This window comes from Chanodichthys erythropterus, chromosome 11 (genome assembly GCF_024489055.1).
Source record: "Chanodichthys erythropterus isolate Z2021 chromosome 11, ASM2448905v1, whole genome shotgun sequence".
NCBI classification, from domain to species: Eukaryota; Metazoa; Chordata; class Actinopteri; order Cypriniformes; family Xenocyprididae; genus Chanodichthys; species Chanodichthys erythropterus.
The window spans coordinates 53,012,005-53,035,343 of NC_090231.1; the positions used below are offsets into that span (position 1 = coordinate 53,012,005).

General features: G+C 38.1%; 1 protein-coding gene across 2 annotated transcripts; it reads left to right on the forward strand.

Moving 5' to 3' along the window:
- The first annotated feature begins 2,248 nt into the window (after positions 1 to 2,248).
- crispld2 (cysteine-rich secretory protein LCCL domain containing 2) lies at positions 2,249 to 22,518 on the forward strand. Of its 2 annotated transcripts, XM_067401395.1 has the most exons (15): positions 2,249 to 2,371; positions 4,765 to 5,111; positions 8,925 to 9,043; positions 10,289 to 10,421; positions 12,682 to 12,797; positions 13,167 to 13,267; positions 14,030 to 14,197; positions 14,393 to 14,453; positions 14,544 to 14,610; positions 14,702 to 14,832; positions 14,971 to 15,014; positions 15,751 to 15,823; positions 15,931 to 16,006; positions 19,164 to 19,294; positions 20,646 to 22,517. In XM_067401395.1, the coding sequence occupies exons 2-15, from the start codon at positions 4,857 to 4,859 to the stop codon at positions 20,695 to 20,697; spliced, it is 1,527 nt and encodes a 508-aa protein (XP_067257496.1). In that variant the 5' UTR covers positions 2,249 to 2,371; positions 4,765 to 4,856; the 3' UTR covers positions 20,698 to 22,517. The 2 variants fall into 2 exon arrangements, with proteins under 2 accessions (XP_067257496.1, XP_067257497.1); XM_067401396.1 differs by lacking the exon at positions 2,249 to 2,371 and having other exon boundaries at positions 4,832 to 5,111; positions 20,646 to 22,518.
- Positions 22,519 to 23,339: the final 821 nt, after the last annotated feature.

The following is a 23,339-nucleotide window of genomic DNA, read 5'->3' on the forward strand; positions in this document are numbered from 1 at the left end:
CTAACAATATCTCTAATGTTTTCAACTACTTGTAAATCATGAGAAAATTCCCATTCTAAACAGTGACACGGGGCAGTGCAGTCGCCTGTCAATGACGTCAGTTACCTTTGTTACCCCCTTTACTGACGTAGAAACCACATGACAACAGTGCCGTGGACAAATGCGGAAGTAGTGTCTAGTGTCCAGCAAACCACTAGCTCGCTTCAAGCAGTTCCTTATTTACTTCTTGCCCGTTTTATGGTGGATTGTGTTACTTATTTATGGAACATAATTACTGTTTACCATCTGCCGCTGGTTCTGTCGACAAGGACAGCTCCCGTAAAACTCATGACCGGAAAAGCGGAAGCGGCACCGGCGGCTGTGTCATAATAAAAGTCCCGCTGCTCGTGAGGCGTGTGTTGATCAATCGCTCCAGCTCCTCGTTCAGCTCCCGCAACACTCGCTCCTGCTCTGCTTTATACTACAGTAACGTTAATAATCGCATCCACGAACATGAGTTCTTCCAGACTCCAATCCCTATTCTTTTGCACCGTCCGTTGAGATGGAGACCACATGTCCCAAGTTTCCGCTCTAAAACTTGGCGTCATCAAACTAACGTTATGCCTTTGTTTTGAATAGGCTTCTAGCGACCTCTAGCGGAAAAAAATATCACAAATTGTACCTTTAATTTTTTTTTCTTGCATGTCGTGTGGGGCTCTGTAAATAACCGCTGATATTATACAAATTTGAAATGTCACCTTTAAACAAACTGTTTGGTTGTTTTACTTCTACAAATTGGTAAAACATCTTTAGTATATATTTCTGTCCACAATTCCTTTCCTCAAAAGAGGAATTCAGGTTTTACCAAAATGTATATTATATACACTATTGGAGTTGGCACTTTTTTTAATGTTTTTTTTAAGCACTGGCCCAGAATAGCCACAACCTTTTAAACTTCACAGAACAATTCTGTTGTCTTACCGTCACCGCCCCTACAACGACGAGACCTTAAAATCGCTGCTCTGGATCAGGGCCAACTACTGTACCACCACCCTGTAGACCTCCCAGACACCTCAGGACTTCACTGGAGGGAGACCATCATGAGGTGTCTGGAGAGCGTCTGTCCTCAATCCAGGACACAGCCAGACCCAGAACCCAGCCCACTACTACCCTCGACCGCGAAGACTTTGCTAGAACCCCCCACCGACGGAGAGTGACTGCCCACCGCGATGAGTGAGCCAGAGTCTGATGATGAAGGGACAGCGCCGACCGGAGCCCCAGAGTGAGTCTGACCAGGGGTGTGCCAAGCTTACCTCTGTCACCATCAACGCAAAGCTCAGCCATTCCTTCAGCCCAGCCTCAGCTGGATGCCTGCAGCCCTTCATTTTCTCTGGGAACGCCCGTCAGCAACGTGAAGCCTCAGGCCTGAGGCTTCAGCAATCATATGGATCATATGGCTCCGCTCCCAGCCTCTGATCCCTTCGTTCTACCTGTTTGCTCCGCCTTGGCTCCTCCCACTCTCGTCTCCACCAGAGACCCTTGGGCTTTCCTCTCCACCGGGTTCCCTCGTCCTAGCGGCTCCACCTCGGTCAGTCGTCACTCTACTTTCTCACGGACTCACGAGCCTTCCGCTGTGCTCAGTCGCTCCACCCCTAAGGCTAAAAGCAGGTTCCTCCTTGCCTCTGGCTCCACCTCAGTTCTCTGGGACTCTGGTTCCGCCTCAGACACTCATTGCTGAAACTTCATTGACTCCACCGTGAGCTGTCGTCACTGCCATGCGCTGGGTCTACGTCAGCGGTCATATACCATCATCGCCGCCAGTTTTTCGTCCTCCTATCACCATCCCTTCGCCATCTCCTTGTCCTCCTCTGGGGATTTAAAATAACCACAGATTATCATACATAATTTTTTTTAATGTATAATTTAAAAGCTGAAGCAAAATGTGTTATAACTAGCCCCGCTCTCCATATATAATATTATACAAGAAATGTCTTATATCCCTTAATGTATTGACAGACCTAATGACATCTTACAAAATAACTCATCGAGAAACATCCTGCTGTTGTGTGGTGTTGAGTAATCCTCTGAATGCGCCTCTGGAGGTGGTTTAAGATGATTTATGTTCTTTGCGTCTTTCATCTTGACATCGTTCGTCAGAGCGCCCGAGTTTAGCCAAGAACACAGCCTTCTTCAGCCTCCCCCTCCTCTACTTCACGCTCCTCTCCTTCTCTATAAAAGGCTCTGAGCTGCTTCCACAGAGTCAGTCCCAGTCCACAGCTGCCAAACGGCCTCAACTACTCACACTTGTTTGACTTTAAAGGAAAATACTCCAGCCGCAAGACACTGAGCTGCAGCAACCTCTGGAATTGCTCGTGGAGAAGATTCAGACTAGGTAAACTGTTTCTGGCTTTTTTTTGTATAGAAGATAGTTTATCAAGAAAGTTAGTTTTTCACATAGACATTCTTGATTCATTGCATTTTGATGCATTTAGTCCATTAAAGTTCATTATCAAGAGAGGAGCTTTTTCTCCTTTTTTGGCAATGAAAACAATTGATAGTCAGTGTTTAATATCAGCATATAGATTTGAGAGCTCAGGTGATGAACTTGAGCATGCTCATTGTCAAACTGGAAAATGTGCATGTAGTTCAACTGTCATGTTGTCATATCTGTCTCTTGTCATTTTAAACTTCACTATTTGTGCAAAGCACAATGTGTACAAACCAAAAACCATTTGGCCATAAAGTGCAGATGGACCATCTGACAATGTTTTGGCTCGTGCTTACGTGGACCAGGTGAGCGGTTGGAATTTTCCTGGCTGCTCTGTCTGTCATGGTAGTATAAAATTCAGGAGAGGGATGAGACAGCACTGAATGTGAACTAAAGAAAGAAAGAGAGGGGCAGCTGGAACTGAAGCAGTGCCTGTGTTTACTCAGACTCTGCGTTGGATGTCAAGGCTCTGCAGAGAGAGAGAGAGAGTGTGAGAAGTAAATTAGGGAGCCATGAGAGGGATTTGGATGGTTCTATAGATCCTGAATTCTGGGGCTTGAAGTTTCACGTGTTTGGCTCATCTGCATTTAGATGTGTGAGCTGGAGGTGGCCACTTTTCTCTTCCATCTCCTTCCCCCCCTAAATATCCTAAATTCACTTGCTCTTCACTTTCATTCTCTCACCTCCTCCAGTCGCTGTCTAATCCTGGACAATTCCATTCCCAGAGAAAGTCAGTCTAGGATAGAGAAGGGTCTGCTTTGATAAATGTGTGAATGAAACATCTGCTGATTGTGGATTTATTCCACTCTCTCCTTATTGCTAATGAATTATTCTTTGTCCCACTGTCACCTCAGGATATTAATGAGTTTGACAAACAAAATTCAGCATATGGATGGATTCTGAACATGCAGAGATCAAACAGACCTGCTGGTCCATCAAAATAACAAATCTAATCGAAGGAGATCAGGCTTAGTAGTTTGATCTTTTGAGTAGTATGGAAGAGTACAATGGGTTTTTGTTATGAAGGGCTTTGATAGATTTCACTGTAATGATGAGGGCTTTGGCTTGTTCAAGCTGAGGCGAACTGACTATGACAAACAATATACATTCTTCTAATTGGAGCACAAACTATTCATTTGATGTGGATCAGTGTGGGCCATTTCATCTGCTCTAGTGAGGATAGATGGCAAATTTCATAATAAATACCCATGAAGCAAACAAGAAATTGCCTCTTTTAAGACCATTGAGATGTTTTTCAGTTTTACATTATTTGAATTTTTTATGACAAACAAGCACAATTCATATTATTTTAATAAAAAAAAATATTAATACTATTAATTAATATTATGTATTTTTTATTTTATAATATTATTTAATTATTAATTAATTATTATTTATTATTAATATCTAAATTAAGTATTTATACATTATAGTCATAGTATTTGTTGTACTTTTAAAATGTATGAAGATTTCATGATTTCAGTCATTTTTTTAATGTTTTTTTAGTTAACATAATTTGGAATTAGAGTAAAGAGAATCACACTTTTAAAACATTGCATTTCAACATTTTTTTACTGTAATATAGTGATACAGAAATTTTTAGGTATTACAGTAAAGATAATCACCAATTTAATTCATGCTGATTTAAATAAAATATTTCAATATTTTTACCGTAACCTCATGACATTTTATTTTTTAGATATTACAGTAAAGATAATAATATCCAGTTCAATTTATGCTGATTGGAATAAAAATGTCTTTTTTTTATTTTTATTTTTTTTTATAGTGATATAGTTAACATTATTGGGCTGATAGTAAAGAAATTCACCACTGAGAGAAATGAATACATTATGGTAATAAGAATTTGGGGTGAATGTGTTCAGCTGTCATAAAAGTAATATCACAATGAATCTTATTTGTCTTAAAATTGTGCTTGCTTTATGCAAAATTACTTATTTACTGATTCTGGGGTGAAATGTAATCTGTTTTTGTTAGATTCAACTAATGGACAAGCAGAGTTCAAACAAAGGAGCAGTTACTGTACAAGATAAATGCATAAATCTTATGTAGTTCCAGAATAGCAACTCTCAGATTTTTCACTATAATTGTTGTTGTTATTGGATTCATCTGTTTGTGGTGTATGTTTAGTCAGGATGCAATAAGAGTGACTAATGAAACCAGTTTTGCAAATTCCTCTTTGAAGCACTTATTCCTCTTTTTAGTAAACACATGGACATGTGTTTACTATCCATCGTTTTCCCAACACTTATCCTCATGGAAACCATATTTCCTTCCAGATTTTTCAGAACAGAGCACTGAAGACCCGCTCACACAAGGCAGTCTACTGTAGTCCGACTCTGAAAGCATCAACGCTGCTCTCGTCGCTGCCATGAACAGGCTCGTTTCCATTGCCCTGCTATTCCTGGGAGCCAGTTTGTCTGCTTCCCTCTTCCTTCCCGACTCCCTGGAGCTGAGGCAGTTAATGCAACGCTACCAGGATGAGCTGGAGCCCAACAGCACAAAAACTGATGCGCCTTTACGCACTCGCAGAGCCATCAGGTGGACGGACAGGGAGGAGATCCTGCAACTCCACAACAAGCTGAGAGGAGAGGTGTACCCGACTGCCTCCAACATGGAGTACATGGTGAGAAAGGAACATAGTTCAAGTCATTTTACACTCACATCCAACTTTATTATGATTTAATGTAATATCGAGGGTCTGTACAGAGACACTAAAATAATCTGAAAACTCAGAAGGTTCTCTTCCAAAACCTCGGGAGTTGCTTATCTAGAAAGCATTTTAAAGGTTTAGTTCACCCAAAAATGAAAATTCTGTCAATAATTACTCACCCTCATGTCTTTCCAAACCGGTAAGACTTTTGTTCATCTTCGGAACACAAATTAAGATATTTTTGATGAAATCTGAGAGCTTTCTGTCCTTTCATTGACAACCTATGCAACTAACACACACAGGAGATGAATATTATGTAAATAAAGAGGTAAATTGTGTGTTTTTTGTATGTTGTTTGTTTTGGTGCAAACAAAGCATCCGCGTTGCTTCGTAAAATTGAGGTTAAACCATTGGAATCACATGGATTACTTTAATGATGCCATTACTACCTTTCTGGGGCTTGAAAGTGGTATTTTCTTAGGCTGTCAATGGAGGGACAGAAAGCTCCCAGATTTAAATAAAAAGATCTTCATTTGTGTTCCAAGGATAAACGAAAGTCTTACGGGTTTGGAATGACATGAGCGCGAGAAATTTAAATTTTCTGAAAATGACTGAATTATCATTTTTGGGTGAATTATCCCTTTCAGCCATCATAAGTGTGTAAGATTGTTTCAAAAGGAAGGCAATAACATTATGCTGACATCTAAGTACCTTATTTTGGCTAAAGAGACACTGGGAATACAAACTCAGAATGTGACAAGGTGAACATTTTTACCCATGATGGCAGATGATTTCTTGATATTCATTCATTAATAAAAAGGAATGATAAAAATAGTTCAATCTATTTAAAAATGTGTTACTTTACCCTACATTTCTTTGTGTGCTATCTATTAACTTGTGAAAATGAAGTACACTTTAGCATGCTTTTTAAAAGCACAATTAAGCGCACTTTTAATACTCTGTTCCCTGCTGAAAAATTCAGCATAAACCAGCATGAATTCCATGTTGGTCCAGGCTGGTTTATGGTTCATGCTATTCTCAAGCCAAATTGAGCTGGTGTAGCTGCTTCCCATGCTGGTGACCAGCAAACCAGTAACCGGCATCTCATGCTGGTTTCAGCATGCAAAACACACTTTATGCTAGTGACCAGCAATGCTGGATTTTTCAGTAGGGTTAGCTTAGCAACAAGCTAACATTAGATCCTATTAGTTTGCCTAGTTTGCTGTCTATGCCTGTGAAGGGTGTATCAAATCAGTCACTTATGAGGCTTTATTTCAGTTAGTATGCTGCTTTAGAATGTAACAGTTAATGTAGACAGCAAGACGTGGTTCACTGGTTTTAGAACAGAGATGCTATGAGTTTAGTCTGCAGCAAAGGCATTTTTTATGTCGACCACACATGTTGAGAGCTGTACAAAACCAACACTCGGTTCTGCATTAATGACCCAGTTTTATACTAATTGCATGTTGTGTTAGCATCAGTCATCATCTTTCATCTTTTTTTTTTTTCTGGTACAGTAAATATTTTTAGGTTTGTGTAGGTGCCAAATACAAGCTTCATGGGAAGAGACATATTGATTTTACAAGTGTAATCTTGTTTGGAAAACATGAACTCACTGGGAGGCAGAGCAACCAGTGTGGTGAGGTGCCTTTTTACTGTGGAGACAATTGCACTGCAGCTTAGCTGCCTGCTGACACAGGAGTCATGACACAGGTAGAAACAATGCCAAAGATTAGTGACATTACTGGACCAAATATGAGGCTTCAGTCATGTGACAGAAATGGCAGGTACTGTTTGCTGCCTTCAATTGCATGTGTTAAAGGGATTCCCTTGTGAAAAAGAAGTTAAAAAGAGTACATATTGCGGAAATAATATACTTTAAAAGAATATACTTGCTAGCGAACTGAATGTAATGTTTTGGACATTGTAATGTTTTGAATTTATATTAAATGCAGTTAGTTGAACTTAAAGAGTGTTTTTGACCCACTTAAGTACAACATTAAATGCAATTTCATAATTACTTATATTGTCTTTGAAATATGGTTAAAGTGTACTTCTAAATGTACTGACAGGGATTTATGGTAAACTAAAATATATTTGATTGTCATTTACTTGAATGATTTAATTTGACATTATTACAAAGTGCTCTTCTTATATGTATTTAAGTCATGTTTAATGTATTTAAGTGTGCTGAGCATAGTCAAGCAAATATACTCTAAGTACACTTAAGCAGCCATTTATTTAATATTAAATTATATACAAGTATAGTTTTTTAAATACACTTTTAAGATATTAAGTAGGTTACAAGTGCACATTCAATACATTTAAGTGCACTTCTTTTTCACAAGTTCACCCAAAAATGACAATGCAGTCATTATTTACTCATGCTTATGTTATCCAAGGTACGATTTTATTCTTTCTGTGGAACACAAAATAAGGTATTTTGAAGTTCCAGTTAGAAGTAATGCTAAAATAATAATGAGTGACCTGGCAAAAGCTTAGTTCTGTTGTACCAGTAGATGATACACCTCCACTGTTACACAACCTATATAGTTTATTTATACATCTGTATCTAATGAATAATAATTTTCATAATGCAAATTGCAAAGGTGAGTCATTATCTTTACATTAGCTGTATACTGACAATTACTGACTCAGTTTGAAGGCCTTACTCTGCCTTCACATACTATTGGAAATTTCCTACTTCCCAGTTCTAAAGTTGTGATTAATTGCTTGTCGCATTCAAGTGCTTTGTTGTCCGAAAGACGAAAATCGTGGAAGACACCAGGTTTATTCTTGCTCATTTATTTGGAAAATCTTATTAAAGCCAAAATGATATTTAGTGTCCCATTCATTGACAACCTTATAAAGATTCACCACTCTATTTTGATATGTTTAAAGGTTATGGCCCGTCCAAATCAGAAACTTGGGAATCAAAATTATCCCCGAGCTTCCCAGTGGTAAATACGACTTGAGAGGCCGTTCATGCCCAATTTTTAACCAGGAAACTTATATTTACGATAATTCCAATAGCACATGAAGGCAGCATTAATTGTAGGCCATTGCAAGGCATTGTGGGAAATTGAGTTTTAAAAACTTTTTTGTAGGAAAGACTTTAATTCTAGGTGTACTGGGGACCTACTGAGAGCACAGCCTTGCTTTATTTCCGTTCCCTGTGGACCTTTGCGTATGGTACATTTAAAGTAAATGTAATGTTGATGTAGTGAGTTTTTTGAGGGAAAGATACAAAGAGCAAAGCCTTATGGTTAATGTAGTTGGGTTGATGCCTTTGAGAAAGACAGGAGTCTACCACAAGCAGGGGTTTCAGAACCGCTGCCAGGCCTCAGCGAACAAGTAAGGGTTTCAGAAATGTGGCTTAGTCCCAAACAGCACCTTCAGAACTGAGGTTACAGAATGTGTGACTGTTTGTACCCATCATGCAGTTGGAAATTTACTGAGAGTTCCTCAGAGGTGAAGAACCCTGTTCTTTGGAGTGAAGTGAGTCCTCTCTCCCTACAGGTGGAGAAATAAGCTAGGGAAATTTGTCTCATTTAACCCTGATTGCTGGGGATTTACAATGGATGTGAGCCAAGCTCTGTAGCCAATATTTTAGTTGTATTGGGCCTGATTCCCAGTCCTATAGTGAAGATGAAGAGTGAGAGAAAGGCAAAGGGAATTATCTGGGAATAAAACTCATTTTGATAAAGTCTCAGTGCAAATAAATGAGAATTATAAATCTGGTGTGTTCTGCTAGGAGTTTGATTTAGCTTGTGTGTGTATGACCAGGTTTGGGACGATGAACTGGAGAAGTCAGCAACCCATTGGGCGGAACAATGCCAGTGGGAACATGGACCTCAAGACCTACTAATGTCCATTGGGCAGAACCTTGCAGTGCACTGGGGAAGGTATGAGTACACACATATTTACAGAGACCATATTAGTCTGTTCCTGTACAATATAACAATGGCCACAGTCACAGAAATCATGGATATATTAGAATATTACAGTTTTAAAACTGTGATTTCAGGCCTGAAAAAATCTCTAGACATTTTTTTTTTTTTTTAAACTGAAGGCAAGCAAAGTTGTTCATTCAGATCTGGGGACATTTTTTGTTGTATTTTTGACTTTTGTTTGATTTTTGTCTTATTTAACATGTACTTTTATGTATTTATCCAAAGCGCCTTAAGATTTGGTTACATTTTTCTCATTTAAATAGTATTACAAGCTGATCTCTTCCCCCCTAAAAAATATGTTTCCATACCATTCACATTGTATGAAATCATATGAAATCGCCACCTCATAAAACCTGTGAGAAAATGTACAAGTTGTGATTTCATATAAATTCATACAATGTGAATAGTCTGGAAACATACGATATTTAGAAAAAAAACATTAAGGTCCATCCCTAACCCCACTCGTAAACATAACTGTCAGCAGATTCAATGAAAATGTGCAAATGAGATGTCATACGAATTGGCCACCAATTTGCCAAAACGTAAAATAGTTACGAATTGCCACGAGATTGTTTAGTACTATAATGATGCATGGAGCCGAGCTCACACAGAACTCACTTTCCAACCAAGCAGCTTTCTCTTTGGCAACACAGCAAATTCGAGTCCAATGTGAAATCTACGTGAGGACATTTTTCACTCTCATGTGAATCCTATTGAAATAACTGGATTTCGAACGTGAAATTTGGCCAAGCAATAGTAAATGTGACTATGCCTTTACACTATATCAAAGGTATTAATTTTTCTTGCAGTTCATGCATTCACTGGGAATCAAACCCATGACCTTGGTGTTGCTTGTGCAATTCTCTACTGTTTGAGCTGACATTAACTAATTTTTACTTAAACTATCATGGCATATGTTTTAAACATATTACATCCATGGTCTAACATAGACATTGAAATCCTCCTGAGTGATCTCTATGAATTTTGTATTATTTTTTTAATCCTTATCTATTAATAATGAACTTGAGAAAGTCATGGAAATGCTTTGGTGTAGGAAATCTGAATGTAAATGTCATGGATTTGACTCATGCTGCAAAACATTTACTGTGAATGTGCTTTACAGTAAGTTGCTTTGTGTAAAGAGTTATACAAAGAAACTCATAATCACATTAAATAATTGTGTCTCTTTCCTGATAGGTACCGTTCTCCCGCCTACCATGTGCAGGCCTGGTACGATGAGGTGAAGGATTACACCTACCCTTACCAGCATGAGTGTAACCCGTGGTGCCCTGAGCGCTGCTCTGGACCCATGTGCACCCACTACACACAAGTGAGTGAGAAAGATCAGTTTACTAACAGTTTGCAAACAATTATCCCAGTGAGACTAAACAACATGACCTTGTTTATAATTTTAAAACTTGCGTGCGAAGGTGTGCACATGCCAGCCTGGATTTTCTCCTCACCTGCTGTGTTTAATAAGTAGCATGTGTGACCTGCATTAAAATAGAAGTGCCTTTAAAGGCAACATATGGAGTGCAGCCTTGACCACTGGTGTTCAATAACCTCCCACAGAACATGCAACACACATGTAATATAATGGCCCCAAAATGTATTTGGACACCTTAGCTAGTCCTAAAAATATGTGAATGCCTTTGCATCACAAAATCTCAAACCAATTGGTAATTCGTTTTTTTGTGCTACAATACCTTTCATTAAAATGTGTCCATCTATTGACAGTCCATTGAGATTTGTTCTCATGCTTTGTATGAGATTCTGATGCTCTATGTACGTTGATCATTGCTTACATGTGAATTAAATCTGTTCATCATATGAAGTGATTGCATCTCTTCAGAAGACTTAGACTAAACTGCTTAATTTATATTGAATACTTTTACGATTTCTTATTGTACTTTTTGAAGGGTTAGGGTTAGTCCGGGTTTGGACGACATGATGGCAGATGACATATTTTTCACTTTTTTGATGAATTACCCCTTTTAGTGTCCAAATAATATTTACTTTCTCTTTAGGTATTTATAAATAACTAGTAGTTTTCTGCAGCCCTCATTCGGTTTCATTCTAAACTAACAGCTCCTTTTCTCAATTTTTAAAATTGGTGGTATTTGAAAAAGTGTTGATACTGTCGAAACATATTGAACATGCCAGATGCAATGCACAAAGAAAGAAAAGTAGAAAAGCGAGTCAAACCAAAGTCTGAGTGAGACAAACAGAAAAAAAAAGAAAAAAAAAAAAAAACAAGAAAGAGAGAAGGGTTGGGAAATGGCATCATGTCCTCTCAGACTTTACTTTATCACTGGGATGAATTTGTCCCACATTCTCGCAGCTCGCTAGCCCTCTAAAAGCAGGTCACAAGCATCTGGAAAGAGTTGCTTTACTCCTGAATCATTTTCCTCTTTGACCCGAATACTTTTGAAGATGCAAAGTCGTAAGGGAACCGCGCCAAATCCATGCAGCGATTCTCCTTGTTTTCTGCTCCTCTCTCACGTGCTGTGCGAGGGCCCCATAATCTTCTCTGTGCCAAACGATCCATCAGGGATAAACCTGAGTTTGTGTTTTTTGAGACTGATTAGTTTGCTGTATCATTATCCCATGGCCGACACCGCCTGTGGCCACTTTTTTTTTGCCTCTGCACAGGAAGTGCATCCTCAAGGGAGTATTGAGACGTGTTCCCTCTATGGGGCTGGATGCAAACCCACTATGGTTTAACTGTATGTACGAAAAAAGGCCTGAGTAAGCACTTCTCTTTCATTTCACAGCCAAATGGTTTGGCTCGTGCTGCAGGGCTGAACCCGGTGAACCCTATTGTGTTTAAGTGAATCAGTGAGGGCCTTGACCACAACTCAATGGGCTGCACGCAGGCATTACTTTGTTTGTGTGGATAAGAGTGGATGAAGGGAAGGATCACACACGTTTTTCAGGAAACTGGCCCGGTCACACTTGAGGTGCTCTCCTTCCGCGCTTCAGGGCAGAATGAAAGAGGGCAGTCTCTATTCACGGCCCCTATGGCCCCATCAATCTACTGTTGTTGCCCCAGTACGGAGAACACTTCCTGCTGGGGAACACTTCCTCCTCTGGGGGGAGCTGATATGGATGTCTTTTTTATGCTTTCAACAACAGCAAAGAGATCTGCATCTTTCGTGCATGCTAAAAGAAAAAAAATGTTGGCCCCATTTTATATTAGATGCCATTACCTACTATGTAATCACATCAATAATAATAATTGTTAGGTACAATGTACTTATTGTGTTCTTGTTGTATTGCAAAACACATTTGCTGCTATTGAGGTGGGATGTCGGTAAGGTTAGGGACCAGTTTGGTGATATAGGTAGGTTTAAGGGTGGGTTAATGGGCAGGGGTAGGCTCAACTGCCCCTTTTACTACAAAAATTAATTACAGATGTAATCACATGCAGGTATTTTTAAAGATAAGTACTGAGTGCATAATAAGTGATGATTTGAGGTCATCAAATGAAATGTAAAAGTTCAATATTTATGAACAAACCCCTAACCCTGAGTATGAGCAAACACATTAGCAAACGCCACTAAAAATAATGTATTTTTCTTCGTTTGCAGCTGGTCTGGGCCACAACCAATCGTGTTGGCTGTGCTGTACACACGTGTCCACGCATGAACGTGTGGGGAGAGGTCTGGGAGAACGCTGTCTATCTCGTCTGCAACTACTCACCAAAGTAAGACCAGTAACTGTGCTATGTTTATTCACTTAACAGCAGATGGCTAATTACTATTCCTGATGATTATCGTATGGAACAAAACTTTTTTAAAGCAAAGATTCCATCCTTCAAAACATAGAGGCTAAAAACAAAGTTTCATCCTTAGGAAAAATGGAAAAGTAAATGAAGGTTTTTAGGAAAGGAAAACATTGACAGAATATGCTATTCTTTTCCAAGCTAATGATTTAATTTGGCAGCTGGGGATTATTTTCCTAAATCAGTCCTGAGATCCATGAGACTGTGTGATAATGTGCTTTGAATGCTCAGTCAAATGTGCAAATTTTGCAGTAATTTCCAAACTCATGCTGAACCTGTGCCGTCTTTTAGGGGAAACTGGATTGGGGAAGCCCCGTACCAACATGGCCGCCCCTGCTCCCAGTGTCCACCAAGCTACGGAGGAGGTTGCAGAAACAACCTCTGTTACAAAGGTGAGGACTGATAGAGAAATTAGAAGATGCACCACTGTATCAGACAATAATCGGTATCGGACGATAAAAGCTATTATTTTCACTATCGAATGTTTAAAAACAGCCGACGAGGGATGAAAATGACTTGCCAATCCAGTCAAAAGAATACGGAAAAACGTGTCAGACTCCAACTCGTACTATGTGTGAGGAAAATATCTCTTGTGTTAAATTTAGGGCAAGTTAAAGCAACAATAATGCTTTAACGGTTTAAAAATAGCTACAGAAAAGAAGGCTCTATCTGACCTTATGAAATACCCATAGTTCAAGCCAGGGTTGCCAGGTTCAAGGTTTTTCCATAGACCAAACATTATTTGTAGCATGTCTTCAAATAATTGCAAAGAGCTTGGTGCTTTGTTACATCTAATAAGAAACCCAAAAAAAGTCTCATCTTTCTTCTGTTTCTCTTCTCTGTCCATTTCATCACGAAATTAAAACAATAAATGGCGTTTTGATGCTCTTAAATGTTACGCGACAGATCAGCGCATCAGTTCAAGCGGCAGTGCGGAGCGCAAGTCTTCTTCCACTTTAATACAAGTTGTTTCTTGAAAAACATGAATGAACATTTGAAGGTATGCTGAAAGATACAGTACAACTTGCCGAAATCCGTATCATGTCTCATGTTAATCACCCAATCTGTGTTTCAACCAAATGAGAAGGTTCCCTGTATAGTCTGTATCGGTGCATCTCTAGTTGAAATCTAATTTCTGAGTTTTTTGTTTTTAGGAGACCCTGAACGTCACGAGTCTCCAGATATGAATGAGGTGGAGAAGCCTCAGGAGCCTGTACAGCCTCAAACTACTCCAACTAAGCCTCAGTCCAAGCCCTACTCCCCTAAGAAACCTGCAAATGCCAAACCTTCCTTGCCCAAGACTACAAGCACAACCTATCTAGGTTAGTGTGAATAATATTACTTGAAACAACAACAACTGAATAATTATTAAATAATTAATGCTAATCATTTATACATTTTTAGCATTTATATTTTAAAACTATTAAAATATTATAACTTTAGTAATAATGTACATTTATTTAAAGTATTCATGTTAAAAGATGTTTTAAATTAGTTTTTTTCCCTTTGCCTTTCAGCCCAAAATATTAAATGTGAGACAAAAATGAGGGACAAATGTAAAGGAGCAACCTGCAATAGGTCAGTCTGAATGAAGTAGATGCTTCTGTGAAGATTTTAATAGATGATAAGTTCAGAAAATTTACTGGTGATCTTTTTTTTCTTTCATAGGTTCAACTGCCCAGCCAACTGTCTAAATAAGAAGGGGAAAGTGTGGGGAACGCTGTACTATGATGTTGTAAGTGCTACTTTGAGATTTTCCACAGTCCTGTTTAATTAGATGATGTTAGATTTATTTATTAATTCGATTTTTTCCCCTGTTATTGTAGCAATCAAGTATTTGCCGGGCTGCTATCCACTATGGAATAATTGACAACAATGGAGGTCTTGTTGACATCACAAGAAAAGACAGCTTCCCGTTCTTTGTAAAGGCAACCAAGAATGGTGTCGAGTCATTCAGGTAGTCTGAATGTTATGATGATATAGTCATTTTAATTAAGTTTGTCCACAATTAACTTTCCACATTGATAGTTATTCAATCTAATCTGTGTTTTTTTTTGTGTGTGTGTGTGTGTGTGTGTGTGTGTTATTGTTGTAGTAAATACAAGCCTGGCAATGCATTTATGGTGTCAAAAGTGGAAGGTGAGCATTTTTGCTGTTTTTATCTTAATAATTCTCATGTAAATGCAAATATTCTCATCTATTGGCCTTATAATTGTTTCAGCATGCAATCAGAAGTTGTGTGTTACTGGATATTGCATTTCAAGTTATATTTTAAACGTACTAAATTGCATCACTACAAAATGTGTCATTACAAATATATTTAAATATATGAATAAACAAATTTCAATAGAAATGACATTAAAGTATATTTTATTTATGCTTGTCAGCAGTACACTTTAACCATATTTCAAAGACAATAGAAGTAATTCTGAAATTCCAAAAGATGTACTATTTAAATGGGTCAAAAACACTCTTTAAGTTAAACTTTAATATAAATTTAAACAATAATACATTTTCATTTAATTGCAATTAACATGCCATTAAGTGTCAGTAAACATTACATTAAGTTCACACTTAAGTTTTATATTTATTTCTGCAAAAAGTACTTTTTTTTTAAGCATTTATTATGTGAATGCAAATATTCTTATTGATCTCATATTTTTCGAGAGCGCAATCAGCCTATTAATTAAATATTAATAGTATTATTACTGTATTATATTAATGTATTTTTATATTTATAACATACCGAATATATTGTAAATAATATATTAATATTATTTGAATAATAATAACATTTTGTTATCTTTGACAAAATGTTATTATTAGTATCCAGTAGGTCTGGATGACCAATAATGTTTTGTTTTTCCCTTTTTAGAGCAAACAATAGACTGCTACGCAACAGTGGCAGAGATTTGTCCCTTCAAGGCGTCCACCTCTCATTGTCCAAGGTACAGTTCAAAGTATTATAACACTCACCACATAGATTCCACTCTATAATAGGTCATCTGGAAGTACTTTCTAATGCACCTTACCAGTTTCACCTCTATCTCATCAGAGTGTTCTGCCCAGCTAACTGCATAAACGAACCTTCATATTGGGCTCCAGTGGTTGGCAGCAATATCTACGCTGATGTGAGTACCTGCTTCTCTCCTTGAGCGTTACAGGGCTGAGAGATGGGAAATGAGGGTGAACAGGCATTCGTAGTCAAGCACTTATGAGTGCTAAAGTGAGCGTGCTACTCTTGTGGTGAGGGTCGACCACGGGAATTGTCTGTGTGAGTCTTAAGGGAGTTGTTGGTGGAGGTGGCCATTGTCGCCACTAATTTCTCTCCCAGAGTGTAGACTGACCACAGAGCAGCAGCTGTGTGAGTGGAGCTGGAGAGCAGCTCTCTTACACTGACTCATGCATGCCTGAGGTCAGGTCTTGGCCTTATGGACCACTTAACTGTTTAGGGAACAGCTTAGACAGTGTAAGTTTATCCTGTAGGTTCTTTATTAACTCATTATGGCACAAATTTGTTTGATAGCCACTGTGAAAAAGCTTAATTGTTTTGAATTTGCACTTGCAGTAAACTTAAAAACTTCAAAGTTTATTTTTTTAAAAACTGTACTTGCAGGTAATATATTAATGAAAATTCAATGGTCAGGCATCAACAATTTATTACTTAAACTTAAGATTCTCTGCAATCAGGATAATTAGCTTCTCTCAGGTGTCTTTTTCTCACCGGAGAAGAGACCTAGTGTGGAATGGCCTGGCTGTTCAGTGGTGTGTGAACTCAAATGAACTTGTTGCCTTTTGGCCTTTTTGGCTTGTTGCGGCCACATTCCTCTGTAAAAGCTGAGCGTCTGTAGAGCTGGCCTCAGATCAGAGCATGCTCTCCAACAAGCACTAATTAACCTTCATTATACAGTGGTTTGGACTTGGTCATTTGTAAAGGTAGCCTTTGATTTAAAGTGCACTTATACTCACTTGTAGTGCATGAGCAATTGGATGAGTATTATAAGATAATACCAACCAGAGCTGTGCTTATTCATTAATTTAGGCCGGGGTGAGGTGAGGGCCTGAAAGTAAGGGTCATACTGATTTGTTTGGTAAGCAGAAGCGGACAGAATTGAACCTCCTTTCCAGGTTAAAAGAATAAAAACTGTAGGTACATGAAGTTCCAGAGAGTTCATGCACACACTGAAGCTGCCAGGCGTCTGGCCAACTTGCCTTTTCTGGAGCTCTGGGCTCTGGCCTTGCGTACTGTAGACATCGAAGTGATGTAATTTGTCTAGGCTCCTTTAGACTGTTTACATCTCAAGGACTGTGGAATTAACCGTGGAAAACATAGTTGAATAGTGTTATGGCAAGAATAACTATTACTGTTGCTCATACTAACAACTCTGGTCCAGTTTTTTGCTTTGATTTACAGATGTATTGACATTATTAGCGAAAGTAAGACCAATCTTGGCAATTTGTGTTGACAGAGTTAACAAAAGTTGCGTAGTGTATGATGGGCACAGACTTTTTTTTTTTTTTTTAGCTTCAAATTACTGGTTAGAGATCATGTGTGAACAGCAGTGTTGGGGGTAACGCATTGCAAGTAATGTGAGTTATGTAATCAGATTACTTTTTTAAAGTAACTAGTAAAGTAACATTACTTTAAATATTTGAGTTACTTTTTCAAATAAGTAATGCAAGTTACTTTGTTTTCCCATTTATTGACTGGCACCTGCTCTGTCTCCATGTTAAGAGAAATCAGGAGTAAGTGCAGAGAACTTTTTTATTGTTATAAAAACAAACAAATAGCCCAGATGAGAAAAAGTAACGCAAAAGTAATGTAATGCAAAAGTAATGTAACTTTCCCCAACACTGGTGAACATTACCTTCTCAAAAATACTGATAAATTGGTTCTGGCAATTTACCAGTAAGGGAAGTTGTAACATTACCAGTAAATTACCGGTATGATACTGTGTGTGAACAAAGAATGAAGATTACTTGAGCATGCACAAAGTCAGAACAGGCTGACGTAAGAAGTCTGCTTTGGGCCTATCATAAAGTTCTTATGGAGATGATGTTATTACTGTTAACAGTAAGCTCTGCTGCTTTTTAATAGTTTTTCTATGTAAATAATACGAGCTAGATGGACATCTTTGACCGTTGCGCAACGTGTCGCGTTTGAGGCGCTGTGGCTCTGCAGTTGGATACTATTATGCATGTCTCGTGTTTTTAAGAGCAAAAACGTGTTCTGTTTGATCATCCCCTTATGGCTGTCACTCAGACGTCAAAAAATGTTATAAAATTGAAACTAAAACCTCATGCGGGGGATTGAAGACAACGGTGCTGCATTTAAAGACAATTTCAGATGACTGACATCACAGAATTTAACAGTATTTTGATGATGTGTGAATGATCTCTTAAATCTTTCCCCATCAGCCTTTTTGAAAAAAGTTGCCAGCCACCACCAGGATTTTTGACAATATTCACAAAAGTTTCATGGCCTCCAGAATATTTTGTTGTATGAATATAAAATAAATAAATATGCATTCCTTTACACATGAATATGGGCAAGTTTCATAAAAAAAAGCAATTTTGAGCAAAAAGCTAAGACTAAGTCTGGATCGGATTCAGAATGATAATCCAAACATAGATGAAGTAGCTCGAGTCCATCAACACCTCCAAAGCTCATACAGTCCTATCGTTCATCCTGGGTCGACATTTCATTCAGTTACATTTGGCAGTTTTGATTTATATGCCGTTTAATATTGATGATCGTGTTATTTTACATATGCGTCTGCTCAAATATGCTATCACTTGTTTCTGCTGCTTCTTCGCCTGTGTTTTGATCCGGAGATTCTGTACTCTTTCAGAAGATGCGTAATAGCACCCCCTACCGTATAACGGTAGAAACATGGAAAGCCAGAAATTTCCGTCAATGGTGGGAAAGCGCTTTCTCACAATTGACGGAAATTTCCATGAGTGGTGGCGAAAGAGTTAACGTTAAAAAGCCAGAACACCGTTGCTTGTGTGAACAGCATATTTGTGTAGTCATTCTGGTAATTTTACAGTAATTTACTGGGATTGCTGTGTGAAAAGAGGGTATTGTTGGTCTTTCAAAAACATTCAAAAAACTTATTCCAAACTTTGACTGGTAGTATACAGTATATAAGTGTATGCTTTGAGGAAGCATGATATCAGCCTTCCAGCATGAAGGTCAACAGAACTACTTATGAAGCCTCTCTATGAGAGAATGGCACTGGAAAGCATGCCGACTAAAAGAATACCCTTTTGTCTCTTCATGTCCAGGGCTCCAGTATCTGCCGAGCAGCTATCCACGCTGGAGTGATCAAAGCCGACGGGGGATATGTGGACCTCCTGGCTCTGGATAAGAGGAAAAGTTACACCGGGACCATGAAGAATGGCATCCAGTCTGAAAGGTACACGTCCTGTATCTTTCTTCACCTCTGCTCTCGTTTTCTCCCTTTGCTTTCTCTCAGTAACTCAATTCAGTGGTCAAAAAGCCAAGATGGGCCAAATCTGCCTGTGGCACGTTAGTGGTTGAAGAGTAATGGTGTGGTTTCTCATCGAGGATGGACCACACAGGGGCTCTTCGCTTATTCTCCAATGCTGCGCGCAAAGTGCTTAAATCGACAGAATTGGCTCCAGTGTAATGAAACCTAACACCTGAATCAAACACCATCATCGAAGGAATCGATCCTCGCCTCTTAAACTGTTGCCGGCCTTGACCGGCCTATAGACTGAGCACAGTAAAGCCATTCACTGACAGCTTGGATAGATTTTCTCCTCACCGCATGCTATTCATATGATGCAATCTAGGGGAAATGGGGGGCAGCCAGTCGTGAGAACTTTATTAACAGGGAAGTATTCACATGCGCTCTATTACCATTGGATGGAAAAGTTGTTGGTGTCTGACTCAGTGGTCCCGGTCAAGGATAATTACAGCACATTTGATGCCAACGAAGCAACATGTCCAATACACCAGCACCTGAAGGCTAATCCATTTATGAATAAATGAAAATGGCAAGGCCAGGCCAAGAACAGTAGTCAATAATGGCCTCTGGAAGAAAACTGAATGGAAGCACAGCACGAGACAAGCACTGAGCCAGTGTTAATGTCAGGGTTTCCAGAGCTTGCTTTGTAGTTGATTAGAGGGCATTGACACTCTTGAATTGAACATCTACAAGAGTTAAGGAGATAATCAGACCGGACCAATCCAAAGCTGAATCCCTATCATTTCCTTTCTGACTGTCCTTCTTTGTGAAAAATAAGTCAATGTGCACTTGTAGTGTACTTCAAATCTGTACTTGCAAATGATATTAATGATATAAAAGGCCACTTAACTGTTTCTTAAGTGCACAAATTAAATGTTTTACTTTAAAAGACATTTTAAATTTTTAATAATGTTTATTAGACATTTAGTATAGTGTTATTAGACATTACATTTAAAGTAAACATTTTTAATTGTACCAAATTGCGACTTTATAATTTATCATATTTCAGAGATAATAGAATTAACTATGGGTTTACATATAAAGATCTACTTAAGTCCTACATTCAGGGATCAAAAAAGCCCTCTAAAGTTCTGCATTGGCGACAGTAATATAAACTTAATTTCATGTTAAACTTATCAAATAACATGAAATTAAGTGTCCATTCAGTTTACACTTAATGTTTCACTAGGGCCTGCTCATAAAGTGGCAAGTATTGTGTGTGTGTTTTTTAAATAGTTTAATTTTTTTTTCTTTTTTTTCAATCTCTGTCTTTCAGTAAAACCAACACAGAAGGAGGTTCATTCCGTGTCTTCGCTGTTAGAGAGTGAGTCGCCACTGTCGGGACACAAAAGGTCTCTGAATCTGCTCTTGCAACCCCTTCCATCTTCTTCTGACTTTTGGAGGAAAGAGACATTTAAAGAAGACCAAATCTTCTCCAACTTACTGCTAGGTCAATCGATGGGCTTCCAAAGGTTTTATATACAATTGTGAATAATATTTTGACCACACATGCAACTCATAACAAAATGCAGTGCAGTTGAAATGGTATTTGAACAGCGGTGCTGGTTTTAATCGTTGTTGTTTTTAATCAAACAAGTCCGTTTATTTTTTGGATTATATTCTATTAGTTTTGATTACATGTAAAATCTCTAATTTTCATACAAAATTCATATTGATTACACTGTATTTAATCTGTACAGTTTTTTTTTTTTAATGATTTGTCAGTCTTGTTGTCTGTTTCTATCTTTACTTTTATTTTTTGTTTAGTTTTTTTGCTGGATTTCAAATCTTTCTTCTTTTTTTTTGGAAGCCAAAGCAGGAATAGAGTGCAACAGTCACCACCCACGTTTTTTTGCGGATTTGCTTCGAGAATTATTTTTCATATTCAATTTATCCTTAGGGGAAAAAATTCTTAGTCATAAACCAAAGCAACCATTTCCAAGATGAATCACAACATTATAAAAGATCATGGTACGTCTAACCCAAAGGCTTATTGTTAAATTCAATTTCCCTGTGAAGACAACGAATAGGATCTTTACTTCCGTAACCCAACTGTTGCGCTCTATAGCAATAGTAGTTAAGTGTGTACAGTGGAGTAGTGGGGATCTGTTGGACCTGAATTGGGCAAACAGATGCTATGCAGAGAAATGGGAAAGAAAAGGAGGCAGACCTCCAAGCAAAAGAGACCTTCCCTTCATAATGTGTGTGAGCCGTCCAGAGTCAACACTACTCAGTCATTATGGCAAAGGTGCAAAAACATTGAAACAATGTGCAGTCCTAGGAGAATTCAGCGTCACTGAGTGCATGTTTAGGCTCATCTTTCATTATGGCACGTTCGTTTTTGTTCTTTATTATTATGCCTCCTTCAACCCCTGCTCAGAACTGCAAATTCTGTGGAACAGAACCAAATATTTATGAATGCGACACATGATATGTGCTCACTTGAGAATCAAATGTCTGTCAACGTATAACCTGTTTGGTTAAATGCTATATACAACCCAGAGTCCGACATCGCTGCCAAAAGCAATTTCATTAGAAGTTTAACTTTTAATTTTTTATTTTGTACGGAAAGGAACCCAAGTGCTCAGTGGCGGCTGAACATTGATATGTTTAAACCACTTTTATACTGCAACACAATAAAAAGGTACTTACGCTGAAAGCATGAAAAGCCATGCATCTAAGAGGAAAGAGACGTCTTATCTCAATGCATATTTCTTAGTCGGATAGTGTTCAGAGTTCAGGATTTAGACTAAATATAGATGATCTTATATGGAATAAGGACCGTGGAGCACAATAATCCCTTTGAAGGCTTCCGTTTTGCTGCTTTTTACTTTTATTTACTTATTTTTTTTTACTTTCTTGAATTGGTTACCTCAGTGGAGCAATTTATTTGAGTATGATGTTTGTACAGTCTTTAAAAATAGTTTGTGTAAATATTCATATTTGTGCTTTGTTTTCAAGTCAGTATTGTAAAAGGATGAAAGTGTATGTCCTCTGTTTCTTTTTAAAGCCAGAAGATAATTGTTTTTTGCACAAATTGAAAATAAGTTTATAAAAATCTATGATACTAAGATGGTGTCTGTCTTTCACTTCAGAAAAAAATTTATTTAGGACTTTTTTTTTTAATACTGTCCAATAAACAGGATATGTTGAGAATCATATCAAAAACTCCCCTAGACCACACAAGCACTGGTCAACTCTTCACACACCATTGACACTTCACGCTGTCTCTTTTTTTTTTAGTGTACGAAGAATAGTGGGTGTATAGAGATCACTGATATTTCGATATAAATGATTTATACTTCAGTCAGGATGCATGACGTTATAAAACAAATTCTTGATACGAATACCAGAAAGCAAGTGCTTTGTTGGAAGAGAGATACACTAAACGAGCCCTGTCCAAAATCTGAGACAAACAGTTCTCAGTGAGAATGGCAGTTAGGTTCTTTGCCAGAGCACATTCTTACTGAACAGTTTATAAAACCGGTTGTCTAAGCACATTAAGATGCATGGTTTATGTCACACTCTGGCCCAGTGCAGGTCTCTTCTGATTTCACCAAGTACAACATGTTCCTGGATCAACATCTTGATTGATCTTGAAACAACATTCCAATCAACCAATCAGTTTACAGTTAATGTCAAGTTTAGGCTTACAACCAGGGTTAGGTGCTTCTACATCAGTTTTATTCACCTATCATTTCCATCTGATTTTAAGGATAAGTTATTGGTAGGGTTAAGTTTAGGGGTTGAGATAGGGTTAGGATTAAATTTTCAGACAGGAATGTTGTTTCAGGATCAACAAAATATGTTGACCCAGGAACGTGTCTAATGATGGATGGAGTCCATGCTGTGATGATGGAGTCACAGCAGGCAAAAACATTGCTTAATGTATTAAACGGCAACTTAACATAAAATCATGTATACCATGAAAAAGATGTACACTTTCATACTTTTAAAGGGGTCATGAATT